General features: G+C 36.1%; 1 protein-coding gene across 9 annotated transcripts in view; it reads left to right on the forward strand.

The window, feature by feature from the left end:
* RPS6KC1 (ribosomal protein S6 kinase C1) overlaps positions 1-15628 on the forward strand; it is a 322126-nt gene that overhangs the window by 131272 nt on the left and 175226 nt on the right. For all 9 annotated transcript variants that reach the window (XM_040446443.1, XM_040446438.1, XM_040446437.1 and 6 more), the window contains 2 exons: positions 5845-5892; positions 7059-7191. In XM_040446443.1, the coding sequence (XP_040302377.1) occupies positions 5845-5892; positions 7059-7191 (181 nt within the window). The remainder of the gene's footprint in view (positions 1-5844; positions 5893-7058; positions 7192-15628) is intronic.

The following is a 15628-nucleotide window of genomic DNA, read 5'->3' on the forward strand; positions in this document are numbered from 1 at the left end:
CAGTTAGAGGCAGTCATTCTATATATTACGTCGGGCAAAGATGGAGTAATCTCTTCTGTTAGACCATATGCTAATATAGTGCTGATAAGTGAGAGTGAAAAATGAAAGGGAGAAATACATTAATTGTATTCTCTCAATAAGGTATGCTATCCGAGGTAATTATTTCATGACAGTTTTAGTTAGAGTACTTGTTTTATCATGAAATAAAAGATGGTTTTAGGAGCCTTTTATTGGAAAAGACAATTGTATCAAATTAGTACCAAATTAGATTTTTGTCTTTATAAAGGTGAGCAAACCCATGAGCAGTTTTTAAATTGATGTGTTCTAGTCCACAAATGAACAAATTCTGTTTGAGGGTTAAAGAAGCTATTATTTTGTCCTTTATGCTGACAGCTTCATTACAGATTAGCCTACTGTTGGCATTAAAAAAATGTTTGGCTCCTTATGATCTTTGTGCATGCAACTATAATATTAATGCAGTGCCATAGCACTGTTCATTAAGAAATGACTTTAAATGAGGTTGAAGCGTGTAAATTTGGAAAGATACAGATGTTAAATGCAGTCGTTTCTCTTTGTATACAGCCGTATGGCTAATAATTTCCAAGTGGCTAAAGCTCTTGTTAGCAGGAGTGCTGGTGTGTTAAGAATGGCTCTATAAATAACTTTAAGAACTGAAGTTGAAGGTGCTTCTTTTAAAGACTATTGTTAACTAAACATTATTGCCAAACAGATGGAAAGCATTCACCAGCCTGATGTTTTTAGGTCTAATTATATTATCACCAGCCCTGTACGGCTCAGTTGAAGAGGTGTATCCAGAGGCCAATTTATAATCATTTAGCCAACACCTGTTTGGGAGAAATTGACAGTCAAAGGGCACATTTAAAAAAAAAATCACATATGTTCTTGTGTTTATTGCCTCAATGTGAACGTTGTCTAGTTGCAAACAAACTTGGTAGGAGAAGAAAGTAAATGCAAACAGAGCATCACTTCCCAGCCATGTTTGTCGATCTTAATTTGGTCTTTTTATCTGATCCACTTCATGCTTCATGGCTAAGTAAGATCAGCAAAGAATCACTCCTGATTCACGTGGATATATTCTGTTCAGCCAGTTAAGAGGTTTCTGGTAGACGAAAGAAATTCTCTTGTACATCTTCCATACCTTTTATCTCGTGAAATGTTTTCTGTTTCATAGAGATGTATCTTATTTAAAGAAGATTGACATTCTGGTGAGTGGCTTAAGACAGTCACAACTTGGTACAAAAACACAGAGGATTTAAGGAACACTACTTTACAAACTCGATAGAGGTTTATTAAGCTCTCTGCAAAGGCAGAGAGAGGACCGAAGTGTCTCCTTTTACACATATGACATGTTAAATTAAGTCTCAAAGTTCAAGCTCTTTGAATGTGGTTCCATGCTTTGGAGATTCAAGATTGCATATAGCTCAAGGGGAAATTATGGGGAGAATAGGTGTATTTTATCAGAAAATAGTTTGGACCTGATGTCCCCACTAACTCTTTCATTTTAGTGTTTTTTTCCCTCTTTTGGCATATTTCTTTATTGAAAGATTTATATATATCACTTCCATCTTCTTATCACCCATTATTAACCCAGAGCAGTCTGACTTCTGCTCCAGCAGTTCACAGCATAATACAGTATTGAAAGTTACCAACAGTTTCCTAACTGCCTGAGGCAGTAATCGATTTTCAGTCTCAATAGTTTTCTGGATCTTTCTCTTTAGGCAAGGGGAACAAAAGGAAAAATAGACAAATGGGACAACATTAAACTAAAAAGCTTTTGTACAGGAAGGAGACCATCAGTAAAATGAAAAAGCAGCCTACTGAATGGAAGAAGATATTTGCAAATGATATATCTGATAAGGGATTAATATCCAAAAATATAAATAACTCATACAACTCAACACCAAAAACAAATCTGATTAAAAAATGGGAGAGAACCCGAATAGACATTTTTCCCAAGGATATATACAGGTGGCCTACAGACATGAGAAAACATATCTAATCATCATGAGAATGCAAATCAAAACCACAGCAAAGTATCACCTCATAATAATCAGAATGGCTAGTATTCAAAAGATAAGAAATAACAAGTGTTGGGGAGGATGTGGAGAAGAGGGAATACTCATGCACTGTTGGTGGGAATATACATTGGTACATCTGCTATGGAAAACAGCATGGAGGTTCCTCAAAAAATTAAAAATAGAAATACTATGTAATCCAGTAATTCCACTGTTGGGTATTTACCTGAAGAAAATAAAAACACTAATTCGAAGAGATTATATGCGCCCCTATGTTTACTGAAATGTTATTTACGATAGCCAAGATATGGAAGCAACCTAAGTGTCCATCTATAGATGAATGGATAAAGAACATGTGGTGCATGTACACAGTGGAAAATTAGCCACAAAAAAGGATGACATCTTGCCATTCATGACAACATGGATGGCACTAGAGAATATTATGCTAAATGGCATAAATCAGACAAAGACAAATGCCATTTGATTTCACTTATGTGTGGAATCTAGAAAACAACAAATGAACAAACGAAAAATAATAACAGACTCATAACTATGGAGATACAAAGCTTGTGGTTGCCAGAGAGGAGGGTTGTTGGGGGTATAGGCGAAACAGGTGAACAGAATTAAGATGTACAAACTTACAGTTATAAAATAAATGATGAGAATAAAAAGGACAGCATAGGGAATATAGTCAATAATATTGTAATAACTTTGTATGGTAGACAGATGGTAACTACACTTATTGTGGTAAGCATTTCATAGTGTATGTGATATGATTGTTGAATCACTACTTGAAACTAACAATATTGTAGGTCAGCTATATTTTAACTTAAAAAAAGCCAGTCACAAAGGAAAAATAGATATACCTATCTCATTGGATTGTTCAGTGCATTATATCGTTTAATTCTTTGAAATCCAGCACAGTGTAAACATTTCGTTGGGGGTACAGTCTCATGTTTTTAGCTGTTATTTTGATGGAGAATATGAAACTTTAGTCCCAACTTATTTTCTAAGCTCCCTTCACATATTGCCATCTGTCTTCTAAGCCTGAATTTGTTCACTGTGTTTATTGAACATTTATTTACTATGGGATCGTGATGTGTTATGTGTTGGAGGAAATACAATTTCTGCCCTGTATTAGTTTTCTATTTTTGTCATAACAAATCACCACAAACTTAGCATCTTCCAACAATTAAATTTATTATGTCAAGGTTCTTTGGACCAGAGGCCTGACGTGGGTCATATTGTACTATAATCAAAGTGCGGGCACTGCTGTGTTCCTTACTGAAGACTCTGGGGAAAAACCCACTTTCAAGCTTACTCAGATTGTAGGTTGAACTCTTTTCTTTGCCGTTGTAGGACTGAACTCTTCCTTACTGGCTATCAGCTGAACACTGGTCTTTGCTTCTAGAAGCTGTCTGCTCCTTCTCATGCTTGTTGGGAGCTGCCGGTGGCCTTTCTCCAGTGCTGACATGCGGGTGTCTGTATCTTAGCACCAGCAACTGTGTAACCCTCTCATACTTAACATCTCTCTGATTTCTCCTGCCATTATCACTTCTGTGTTTCCACTTCTGGCCAGAGACAGTTCTCTGCTTTTCAGCGTTCATGGGACTTGATTGAGCCTCCTCGGTAATCCAAGATAATCTGTTTTAAGGTCTGTAGACCTTAATTACATCTGCAAAGTTCTTTTTGCCAGAAACATAACATATTCACAGGTTCTGGAGATTAAGGTATGAACGTCCTTGGCGACCATTATTCTGCCTATGATATAGCCATGAAAAGCTTGAAATCTGGTTGGGAGATAGACACATGAACAAATAAAATCAAATTCAAGGGGTTGGTACTGTATACAGTGGGTGACTGAAGAAAGGAGAGAATCAGTGTTATTGAGAGACAGACATTTGAGCTGAATATGGGAAGATGAGTACTTGTTTTAAGGGGCTGTGGGGGGCATATGTCAGGGAGAAGAAGCAATAATAGTTAAATGGCGATACCAAGCAGTTTTACAAGATTATTTCACTGAAATTCTCGCAAATGGTACATGCTGTTATTATCTACCATTATGGTTTCTATAGATGAAGTTTTAATGTTTTCACATGTAGAATAGGAAGGGTAAAAGTATCTTATAGGTAGTTGAAAGAATTAACATTGATGGCTAAAGCATAGCACATAGTAAACACTTAGTACCTGGTAGGTAAAGAGAAATCAATCCCCTGTCTATAGGCACTCTTCCTATCTGCCAAGGTGGGTGGGGGAGGGGGTTGCTTGAGGGGGCAGTGGGTGAGATCATGCAGGGTCTTGAGGTGATTTTTTGGATTTATTGTTTTAAAAGAAAACACTGACTGCTATTTAGAGAACAGACCATAGGGCAGCAAATGAGGAAGCAGAGAAATCTGTTGGGAGACCATTGTTATAATCCAGGTAGATCTTTGTTTGGATCAGGGTAATAGCTGGCAAGTCAGTTCACATTTTGGGTACATTTTGAGGATAGAGCTGACAGGATTTGCTAATGGAAAAAGAGGAGCTAGGATGAGTCTTAGATACAGAAGTAGCACCAAAAGGGAGTCTTAAGTTGGAGCCTGAGTCATTGAGATCATTATACCAAGTTGCTACATAAAGAGTTTTAGGAAGAGAAATGAGACTTCAGCAATGCCTGTATTTTTTTTTTTTTTTTTTACTTCCTCTTAACCATATATATTCCATAAGGGAAAATTTTTCCTTCTAAGAAATATATTTTATTTAATTTATTTTTTTAAGAAATATATTTTAATTTTTTTTTTAATTTTTTTTTCAACATTTATTTATTTTTGGGACAGAGAGAGACAGAGCATGAACGGGGGAGGGGCAGAGAGAGAGGGAGACACAGAACTGGAAACAGGCTCCAGGCTCTGAGCCATCAGCCCAGAGCCCGACGCGGGGCTCGAACTCCCAGACCGCGAGATCGTGACCTGGCTGAAGTCGGACGCTTAACCGACTGCGCCACCCAGGCGCCCCTATTTTAATTTTTTTAATGTTTATTTATTATTTTTTTTTTAATTTTTTTTCAATGTTTTTATTTATTTTTGAGACAGAGAGAGACAGAGCATGAATGGGGGAGGGTCAGAGAGAGGGAGACATAGAATCTGAAACAGGCTCCAGGCTCTGAGCTGTCAGCACAGAGCGCGACGCGGGGCTTGAACTCACTGACCGCGAGATCATGACCTGAGCCAAAGTCGGCCCCTTAACCGACTGAGCCACCCAGGCGCCCCTAAGAAATATATTTTAAAACAAATTCCTAGATTTGTTTTAAATATATTTCTTAAAAAATATATAAATAATTATATATATATTCTCTATATATAGAAATAAGTAAATATATAGAAATGTTTCTAAAATATGGAATTTTTAGAAAAGGAAACTGTAATAAAACCCACTTGAAAAAAATGGTTTTTTTGACAGCATGCACATGCAAGCAAGTTGGGAATGGGCAGAAAGAGAGGGAGACGGAGAATCCCACACTGTCAGCACAGAGCCTGACTCAGGGTTCGAACTCACAAACTTGTGAGATCATGACCTAAGCCGAAATCAAGAGTCGGATGCTTAACCCATTGAGCCACCTATGAACCCCAGTAAAACCTACTCTAGATAAGACTGTTTTAAGCCTGTGATTTGGTTAAAGAAAAAAAAAATCTATTCAGAAATTAACAACTTTGGTGGAGTCAATTCCAACACTCCCCATCCCCCAAACCTTTAAAGTATAGTTTCAAAAAGTTACAAGTCCATGTTTCATTGTACTGTGAATGATTCATTACTCATGTCTTTTATGTAGGTTTTACTTGTAATGGACACAAGGACAGAGCAGACATTCATTTTAAAAGTAAGTAGAATTTGTATGTTGAATGAATTTAGGAATTTATTTTCAAATTATGCTTCTGAAAGAAAAATATTTAATGTTTTTTCTTGGGTATTTGAATGTTCTTTTGTGTTTGTGGTGGTCTGTATTTCTTTTACTTCCTGTTTTTTGTCACAGTTGATAAATACTTTATAGCATGCCTTTAGAGGTGGTCATTTGGATAAGTTGAAGACTCATTCCCTCATGTTTAAATATATAGTGTGTACTTTAAATATACCTCTAAAACATTTTGTGTAATTTGTGAGGACTGCACAGAGTTGCCCTTTGATTATGATTACAGTCCCTAAGAACTGAAATTTTGCCTTAAAGTCTCTGTTTCAGGTATTTGGGAAAGTGTTCTCTACATTCCTGGCACTCTTTTTTTTTTTTTTTTTTTTTTTTAATCTAAATTCTAGGAACAAGGAAAGAAACATCCCTCAATTTTGTAATTTCAAAATTGAAATGGCTTATGGCAGTACATATTCTAAAATATCCTAATTTAATCATTTCTACAGCATCTAGAGTTAATCAATTTCAGATTAGTTTTATGTATTTTTTTCAGATTCTTACAGCATGGCAGTAAGTTACATTAACATATGCGGAAACAAATTTCTTTCTGAGTATACTTTATCACTGGCATCTCCCCAGATTTTTAAACCAGGGTAAGACACCAGAAACTATACCCACCTTGTTCCTTTGGAGAAGTCTTAAAATAGTCTTTATACTGTTTTTGGCCTGAAATTTTAAATCACCTGTTTCATCAGGAATACCTTTTATGTCTCAGAAATTTGAATGATCTCACAATGTCTACTGTTTTAAAGATCTGTCTATATATGTAAAATAAAACTTAAGAAAAGGTCATAGAGAAATAACTGTGTATCATCCTGATGACTTAGTTTGAGAGCATCTCTAATAAAAACACTGACCCACGTAATTGATTTTAATGGCAGCTTTGTGGCATCTTCCGTTCTCTGGATTCACGCCAGATGCCATCAGCAGAGCCTCCAGGGACCGAGGGGCATAGAGCAGCAGATGAGTGGTTTCTCTGAAGCCCAGAGTAACTCGGATAGATTAGTTTGGTTGATAAACACAGAGCACAGCAGGCTCCAAAGGCAACTGAGGGTACAACTGACCTTTTTGTTCTCTGTCAGGGTCTAAGGAAAAGCAGTGAATACAGCAGGAACAGAAAGACCATCATCCCCCGCTGTGTGCCCAACATGGTGTGTCTGCACAAGTACATCATTTCTGAGGAGTCGGTATTTCTTGTGCTGCAGCACGCGGAAGGTTAGTTTGTAGTTTAAATTGTTTATGGAGCAAAGAATGTCATCATCTCCTTAGCTCTTCCGTTTCCATAACGTCCTTCTTACTTCTGTTATCGCATGAGCAGATGAAACATATAAAACACATGTAAGAAACTTTCCTTATTCCTCTGCTCTCTTTGAGTTGTGAGGGAAAACGAAAACCCAGGTGAGCAGCGGATTTCATTTGAACTACAGTAACCTTGTTAGATATACATAACTACTTACTTTCTCCTAGAATTGGTCTACTCTGATGAGAACTTTAAGGTGAAGGTGTGCTAAAAGAGCGAGGTTGTATTTTAGGGGTTTTATTTTGTTCTCTGCGAAAAGGATACATTAATGTTAGATGACTTAAAAAGCATCCCCTGAAGAATTAATTAATTACCTCCTCTTTTAGAATGCACGGGTATTTGCTTAACGTTTGACATTACCTAGTTATTCTGATCTGGGTTTTTACGAACACAGCCATTGGCATCACATATGCGTACAAAGCAGAGGCATGGTGCCCTGCCTTCAAACTATTTATGAAATTTCAGCTCTTGGTAGAGGAAACAGGTGGCAAAAAAATACTGTTTTGATTTGTTTTTGCCCTTTAATACCTGAATTTAAATAAATAGTCTTTTATTTAGAATGACTGAATACAGCATATAAATACAAACCCACAAAATAAACAGTCGCCTTTTGGCTTTTAAGAGATGTTTTTTTAAATAGTAAAAAAAAATTAAATTATTTTCCATATTTCACGAAGGTGTTGTTATTATTTTTACATTACTGAGAATAAACACGTGTTGTGTTTTACTAATAGGCATGGCATTTGAATTTAATGCATTTTCCCAGGAAAATGAGTCATTGCTTTGTGGAATGAGGTCTTTTATGATAACTAATGCAAGATTTTTGACGGGGGCAATAAACTATTAATATTGTTTATTATGAAGTACAGCACAAGATAACTACAGATGGAGGGAAGACCTCCATATGTAGTATTTAATAGGAAATTCAGAAGGGGCTCCATGGTCTCTCAGGTATTAAGAGAGTTAATTGCGTGTGTGAATTGGATAACTAATTCACCTTTGTTCAGACATTATAGACAGCTTTTATCTGAGGATACCAGTGCATTACAGACATTATTGAATTAGAGGTCATGTCATCTGATAGCGAAATACAGCCACCTCTGGTGTGGAACAAAATAACTTGCGTAGTAATAATCCATAATAATTTAGAACAAGGTCAGTAGGATGAATGTAATTATAGTCAATATTCTATTACCCAGGGTGGATTATTCATGTTGGAGATTATCTGTGGCAAATTTTCGATTCTAGTTTGCCTCTGCTGTTTGCAGCCTCTTCCTGTTCTTTCTCTTCCTTCTCCAGAACACACTTCCGGTTTTCTTCTGCCATCTTCTCACTCTGTCTTACACTTCTTAAAGCTGCTGTTGCAACTGATTTTACTTTAGTTCTGAGAAAATCTTTATCAATTAAATTCTAATGTTTCAGATGATCTTTACCAAGCTTCTTTTCCTTTATTGTTGGCCATACCTGACTCTGAATGGCTACGTGATCATAGAATTTGCCCTGGATCATTTAAACTTGGTGAGGATCTCTTGTTGACTGTTCATTTCTTGTTGACTGCTATTGTTTAATTTTACGAAGATTTTATAACACAAAGATATTAAATTAAAGTGCAAATAGGGACCGTAGATTCATTTAACATTCAGCAAATTTATTGAGTGTGTATTATGCGCTAGACTCTCTCTTAGGTGAACAACACAGGAAAAGAGCTTGCCCTTTTGACACTTACATTCATTCTTGTGGAGAGTCCAACAGAAAACCAAAAGCATGATAATATTGGCTAATAATAGGGACTCCACTGATCTCTAACAGAGAACTCTAAAATAGGATGACTGGGGGACTACTTTAGATTAGGTAGTCAAGGAAGCCTGCTCTAAGAAGGTGCCATTTAAGAGGAGTGCTGAATGACAACCATTTGGATGTAAGTGGGAGAGATCAATGTTAAGAAATCAAAAGCAAAAACAACGTTCGATAAACAAGAAAGGAGACAATTTGGTTGCAGTGTATGGTAGGTGAGGGCAGTTGTCGTATATGAGGCTATGGGAGAAATAGGCAGGAGTCTTGTACTGAAGGGTAAGGACTTTGGCTTTTATTCAAGTGCATTGGAAAACCCCTGGATATCTAAAGCAGCGACTAGATCTGATTTACATTTTAAAAAGATCACTCTGGCTGTTGTATAGGGAATGGATTACAAACGGGCTGCGAGCAATGTATAGTCCAGACAAGAGATAATGGTTCTAGCCCTTATGCTTTGAGGGTAGACTCCATGGGACCTGTGATGGATTCTAGTTAGAGAAGGAAGAATCTAGGCGAATTTTTTGGATTGCTCACTTGAGCAATCAAGTGAACTGTTTGACGGGCGGTGTGCTATCTTTTACATGTTAGTGGTATTTTCTTTGTTACCTCTGTGAATTAGAAGGTTGTGCATAAGTCACAAACACATTACTTTCATATGTATAAATAGCTATTCCTGAAAAATAAGTGTTGAACAATTGTTTTCTCTGTAATACAAATGCTTGAATATTTATGATTTGTGGCTTTAGCTTCCTCCCGCTTACAGGACTATTCAGGATTCATGTAAGTCTCTTAGACTCATTTTCCTTCCATTTTTAATTTGTTTAGTTAGAAACAAATTGGCGCTTACTGGGATACAGGCTTAGCTGTAACATGGCAGTGAGCAAAACCAATGAAGACTTTGCCCACATGGAGCTTACACTGAGAAGCAGAAAAGATAATAGGCAAATACATCAGTAAATATACGTCAGATGGAGATAAATTCTATGGAGAAATAAAAGAAGGAAAAGGGAATGCCAAAAGGGTGTGTGTGGGGGGGTTACTATTCTATCTAGAGTGGTCACCTTATTAAGAAAGGGACGTTTGGCCAGCGAACTGAAGGAAGTAAGAGGCAGAATGTTGTGGATATGTAAGGGAAGAGCATCTTAGAAAGAGAGAACAAATAGGCCAGGAGCCAAGACTCTATTTGGGGTATAAGAAACAGCAAGGTTACTGTGGCTGGAGCAGAATGGGAAGAGCTTGGGGAAGTGGGGAGGCCGGTGGGCAGATCTTCCTTCTGTGGGCTTATAGTTTGGTTTTTATGCTGAATAAAAAGGAAGTCACTGAGGGATATTGAGCAGAGGAGTGGCAAGATAGGGCTCACCCTGGCTGCTTTGTGGAAAATGTAGTCTAGGAGGGCAAAGGCAAAAGCAGGGAGACCAGTTTGGAAGTTTTTGTGGCAATCCAGGTGAAAATAATTGTAGCTCGCTCAACGCATTAGAGGTGGAAGTGGTAAGACATGGTTGTTTGATTCTGAATCTGTTTTGAAGATAGAACTGACCTGATTGTGCTTTACACGTCTGCAAGGTTTTTGGCTTAACTAACTAAAAGAATGGAGTTCCCATTTGTTATGATGGGGAAAGCTGTGGGAGAGGTCGATTTCGAGGGAAAAAATCAGGGCTTCAGTTTGGGGCTTGTGAGTTTGAGATGCTTATTAAATATCCAGGTGGTGTTGAGTGGGCAGTTGGATATAGCAGACAGGCTTTTAGGAGAGAGATTTAAAATGTTTATTGTTCCTATTAATGAATCCCTTATGTTAATTCTGTTTGGGAAGGAAAAGGTGAGAAAGTAATTGTATTCAGTCAAGGCCGTGTGTGTCGTTAAAACTTTAAGTTTCTAAGATTAGGGACTGTGTCATTTTCATCGTCTGTATCCCTGCATTTAGCAGAACACTTGGTGCACAGAAGGTGCTCGGTGCATGATTGCTGGCTGCTGAGTCGGAGAAAAGGTGAATGCCTAGGTTAGAAGAAAATGCTTGGAAAAGCCTGCACATGTGGATACATCGGAGAGATGAGGGACGGGAAAGAGTAACCCCAAATTACCTGGGGACCCCAGGGGTGAAATTATTCTTTTTTTATTAACAAGTTTTTTTTTTATTATGAAACTAATATGTAAAGCAATACATTTGAACTATATATAGAAGTACATAAAATAAAAATAAAAAATCTCCCCTCCTAGTCACTTTTATGCCCTGTTCCACTTTCTAGAAATAGGAGAAATTTTCCTCTGTGTATAAATATATTCTCCCTACCCGTCTAGTTAAAAAAAAAATGGATCCTACATATTGTTCTATAGCTTGTTTTCTTCCCCTATCTTAACAGTGTACCTTGAGTGACTTTCCCTAACAGTATATGTAGGTCTGTGTTAAGAGAGACCAGTGTAGTGATTAAAAACAAGGAATCTGGAGTCAGACTACTGTTAGCTTGTGTGACTTTGGGCAAGGTATTTAACGTTTTTGTGCCTCCATTTCCTTATCTGTAAAATAGGGATGATAGTTACCTACCTCCTATAGTTGATGTGACGATTAAGCAGTTCATATATGTGAAACACTTAGAATAGTACCTAGCACATGGTAAACGCTATGTAAGTACAGTAAAACCTTAATTTGCGAGCATGAGTCGTGCCAGAAACGTGCTTATAACCCAAAGCACTTGTATATCAAAGTGAATTTCAAGAATCATTGGTTCAGTTGTGATCATGTGACATTCGGCGTCGTGTAGTACTCTTATTGCAAGACATCGCTCGTTTATCAAGTTAAAATTTATTAGTAATTTTGTTCATCTTGCGGAACACTCGCAGAGCAAGTTACTTGCAATCCAAGGTTTTACTATATTTGCAAATATTGCTATTATTTCTTTGAATAAAGAATATTTGGTTTATAGACTTATCATAATTTTTTTTAACTATTCTCTTATTAATTGGTGTTTAATTGTTTCTAGTACTTTTGCTTATATGTCTTTGTATACTTCTGTTTTCTTTTTTTGAGAACTATTTGTAGCATGAATTTCTTGAATTGGAATTCCTGGTTCAGAAAATGATTTTGAGCATTGTTCAGCAGTATTTTATCAGACCTGTTAATGTCAGGTCTTAATTCTGGCCAAGCAAATTTAACAAATATTCTTTTCAGTCTTTCAGAAAATCAGTAAAATTTAATGAGAGACACAGAGTTTTTATTAAACTTTATGAATTTCTAATTTCATAGCTTAAAATAGCTAATATCTCCAATTTTATATGCTTCAATGGCGCCTAGAAAGGTGTCATTTATATTTCCAAAGTGTTAAAAATTATAAATATGTTAGGTATTTTCTGTTTATATTTTGAGATTTATCAATAACAGGGTTGTTTTTTTTCAAAAGGATAATGTTTTTAATGTTATAATAATAATGTTGACATTTGTGTAAGTTTGTCTATTAGGCCTAATCTTGATAGAAAGGAAAACCTATTCAGCTTTTGTGGGTGACAAATTTCAATAGAAATAATGTGTTCTTGTAAGTTTTGTGATTTTCATGAGTTTTGTAATTGATAAAAAATATGGGATAGGACTCAAATTTTGTTTCCATAGCTCCATATCAAGCACTAAGTTTACCTGGGTACCTAGCAAACAATGGGGAAGGGCTAAAACAGTTTTGTTTTCTCTTGAAAAATGCAGTTTTTACAGTCTACTTTAGGATGCTTGTTTAGGCTAGGAATAAATTTTATAAAGAAAGTGTCAACCATCACATTTAAAAATTCTATGTAATAATGAAAAGAATGGAAATTAAGTGAGATGCCATATTTGATTAATCAAATCGGTCAACTTGGTAATATCCAATATAGGCAAGTTGCTATGAAGATGGCATTAATACACAGTGCTTATGGGAGTGGATTTGGGTACAGCCTTTCTGTAAATAGCTTCATAACACATAACAGAAGCATTAAAAATATTCATGCTTTTTGATCTAGTACTTGCATTTCTGGTATTCTATATTGATGAAATTGTCAGAGATATCAAATACTTGTACCATGTGAAGGTACATACTATTTTAATTCTAATAGTAAAAGATTGGAAAAATGTAAATGTCCAACAATAGATGAACATCTATCCCATGGATATGCTGTATAGCCCATTCAAGTTCATAGTCTCATGAAAATTAGAAAATGTTCATGATGTGATGTTAGTCACAAATAAAAAGCCTGAAAATAAATGTACAAATAGTTAATGGTGTTTCTAGGTGATTTGTATATTTTTCTTTTTCTTTTTCTTTATTTAAATTGTTTATAAAGAAGCCATATATTTGTTTTAAAATAGGAAGAAAGTATGATAAAAAATAATGACATTATTAATATTTATAGACCCTTATTCTTGAAAGGTTTTCAAAATACTTGGAAGGATACCATCTTTCTATAACCCAATTTACTAAATACTTATTTAATACATATTATTTTATATGGTAGGCAGAATCCTCTCCTTGTGGTCTGGTAAAGGAGATGATAAAGGTATAAAAGTAATATTAACATGAAATAGAATATTTTAAATGTTGTAAGAGGGACTAAGTGATATAAAAAATTCAGAGACGATAGGAGTCATATCTGCTGAGGGGATATCAAAAAAATTGGTAAAAGAAATTCTGAGAGACTGTCAAGAATAGTTGGGATTTTGACAAGCAGATGTTGGACAAACTAATAAGAAAGTAAATTCTTTAAGTGGTAGGTATAGTTTGAGCAAAAGCCCAGCATGGGTTATATTTGGAGAAATCCAATTCAGATGAAGTATTTGATGAGTTGAGGGGGAGAACCAAATCATAGCTTGACACACTGTATTACTGAGGAGTTCAGTGCCTCTCTGGGGCTGGTATATCATTCATTCAGGGGGTCGAGGGGATTTGGGTTCTTGAATGGAGAAATAATGTAAGATCTGTGCTAAAGTGGAAGATTAACTGGGCAGCAGTTAGTATGATAGAGTGATACAGGAAGGAGTTAAAGCAGGAATCTGGTTGTAACTATAAAGTTATTCCAAGGAGAATGGCCAAAGGAATCAATGGAAGAGGAAGACTATGTGAAATGTTATGTGAAACCTTATGGGTATATCCTCTAGGACTTGGAAACTTGTCAGATGTAGAAAGAACAAGGGAGGAAAAAATAATCTTGAGTTTGGTCCAAAGCTTTTGTGCCAGAGTGGCTTAGAGGTCAGAAAGAGGAAGTGATTTGGGGGCAAGAAGAAGGAATTTAAGCATATTGAATTTTAGATTTCAGCAGTTCATCTAGGTGAAATTGGCCCAAGAATGAATGCAACTTTTCTTGGAACTTGACTGTGTCTTGCTATTTCTGGAACTTTGTGACTACAGAGACTGTCTGCTTTGTGATGGCACATCACATTCTGATGAGTTACCATCTGAGTTAAAGAATGCCTGCCACTGACTGAATGCCTGCCATGTCCTGTGCACTGATCAGGCAGTAGACAGAGAAAGATGAAAAAGACAGTCCTGTCCTCACAGTAGTCCCCATCTAGGAGAACTGAAAACAACACACGTTGTTATAGTTGGATTGCATACAGGAATTCCAGCTTCAGGTTCAGGCTTTATTGTCAGTGTGCCACAATAGAGGTGTTTGTGATAAGAGGAATGTGGTTATTGTTGTAAAAAAAAAAAAAGATGGAATCAATGCATGCCGTCTCTTGTGAATGTGTTTCAAAGCTATATATGAACCCTTAAATTTTAATTTGACTCTGGGGAGATATGAAACACTAAGTATAACCTAGTGAGGACAGAAAGTTAGCCAAGAAAAGAATGAGAGTGAAAAGTTAAATGCCCTAATGTCCAATACTGCTAATTACTATCAAAATGGGAGAAGGCTGTTAACTAGGTCACTGGTAGAGGAGATGTCTGAATATCTTAGGATTAATATTGTAACAGCTAACCTTTACTGCACATTTACTCGATAGCAGGCACAGTACTGGGTGCTTTGTGTATTTACTGAGTCCCTCTAAATGAAATGAAAAGGCAGTGTACAAAAAAGAGTTTTTTGGATGCTTCCGCTTACCTTTTTATAGATATAATTGACTGTCAGTAATTATTTCTCTTACGAATGTTACTCTTGGTATAGGATGCTTAATAAAGACATTAAAAATGTGCTGAAAAAATTGCCTTTTCCATGTTAATAGAGGGGATTCATGTTTAACACATTATTTCGCATTTTTGGAAGATACAGTTGTATCTTCACAAAGTATGCTTCTGCAATTATTGTTTATCAGATTTCTGGATCAAATTGAACTGTTCTTTCTTCTTGCAATACAGTAAAGCTTTGATGGGGTTTTGATACTTATTATAGTTATTTATCCAAAGATTCTAATGAGTAAAACGGGCTGAGTTTTTAATGGTTAAAACAAAAGAAAAGTAAAGTGAAACAACTACCTAACAAGTATTGCTGGTAAAACATTGGATTGCTTTGTGTTTATTTGATTTCTATGATTTCTGTGAAATTGATTTTTATGATTTTACTTTTATAGGTTTCTGATATATATCAGAATATAGAATCAGACTTGCA

The sequence above is a fragment of the Herpailurus yagouaroundi genome, unplaced genomic scaffold (assembly GCF_014898765.1).
Source record: "Herpailurus yagouaroundi ecotype Mexico unplaced genomic scaffold, PumYag 195, whole genome shotgun sequence".
Taxonomy (NCBI): domain Eukaryota; kingdom Metazoa; phylum Chordata; class Mammalia; order Carnivora; family Felidae; genus Herpailurus; species Herpailurus yagouaroundi.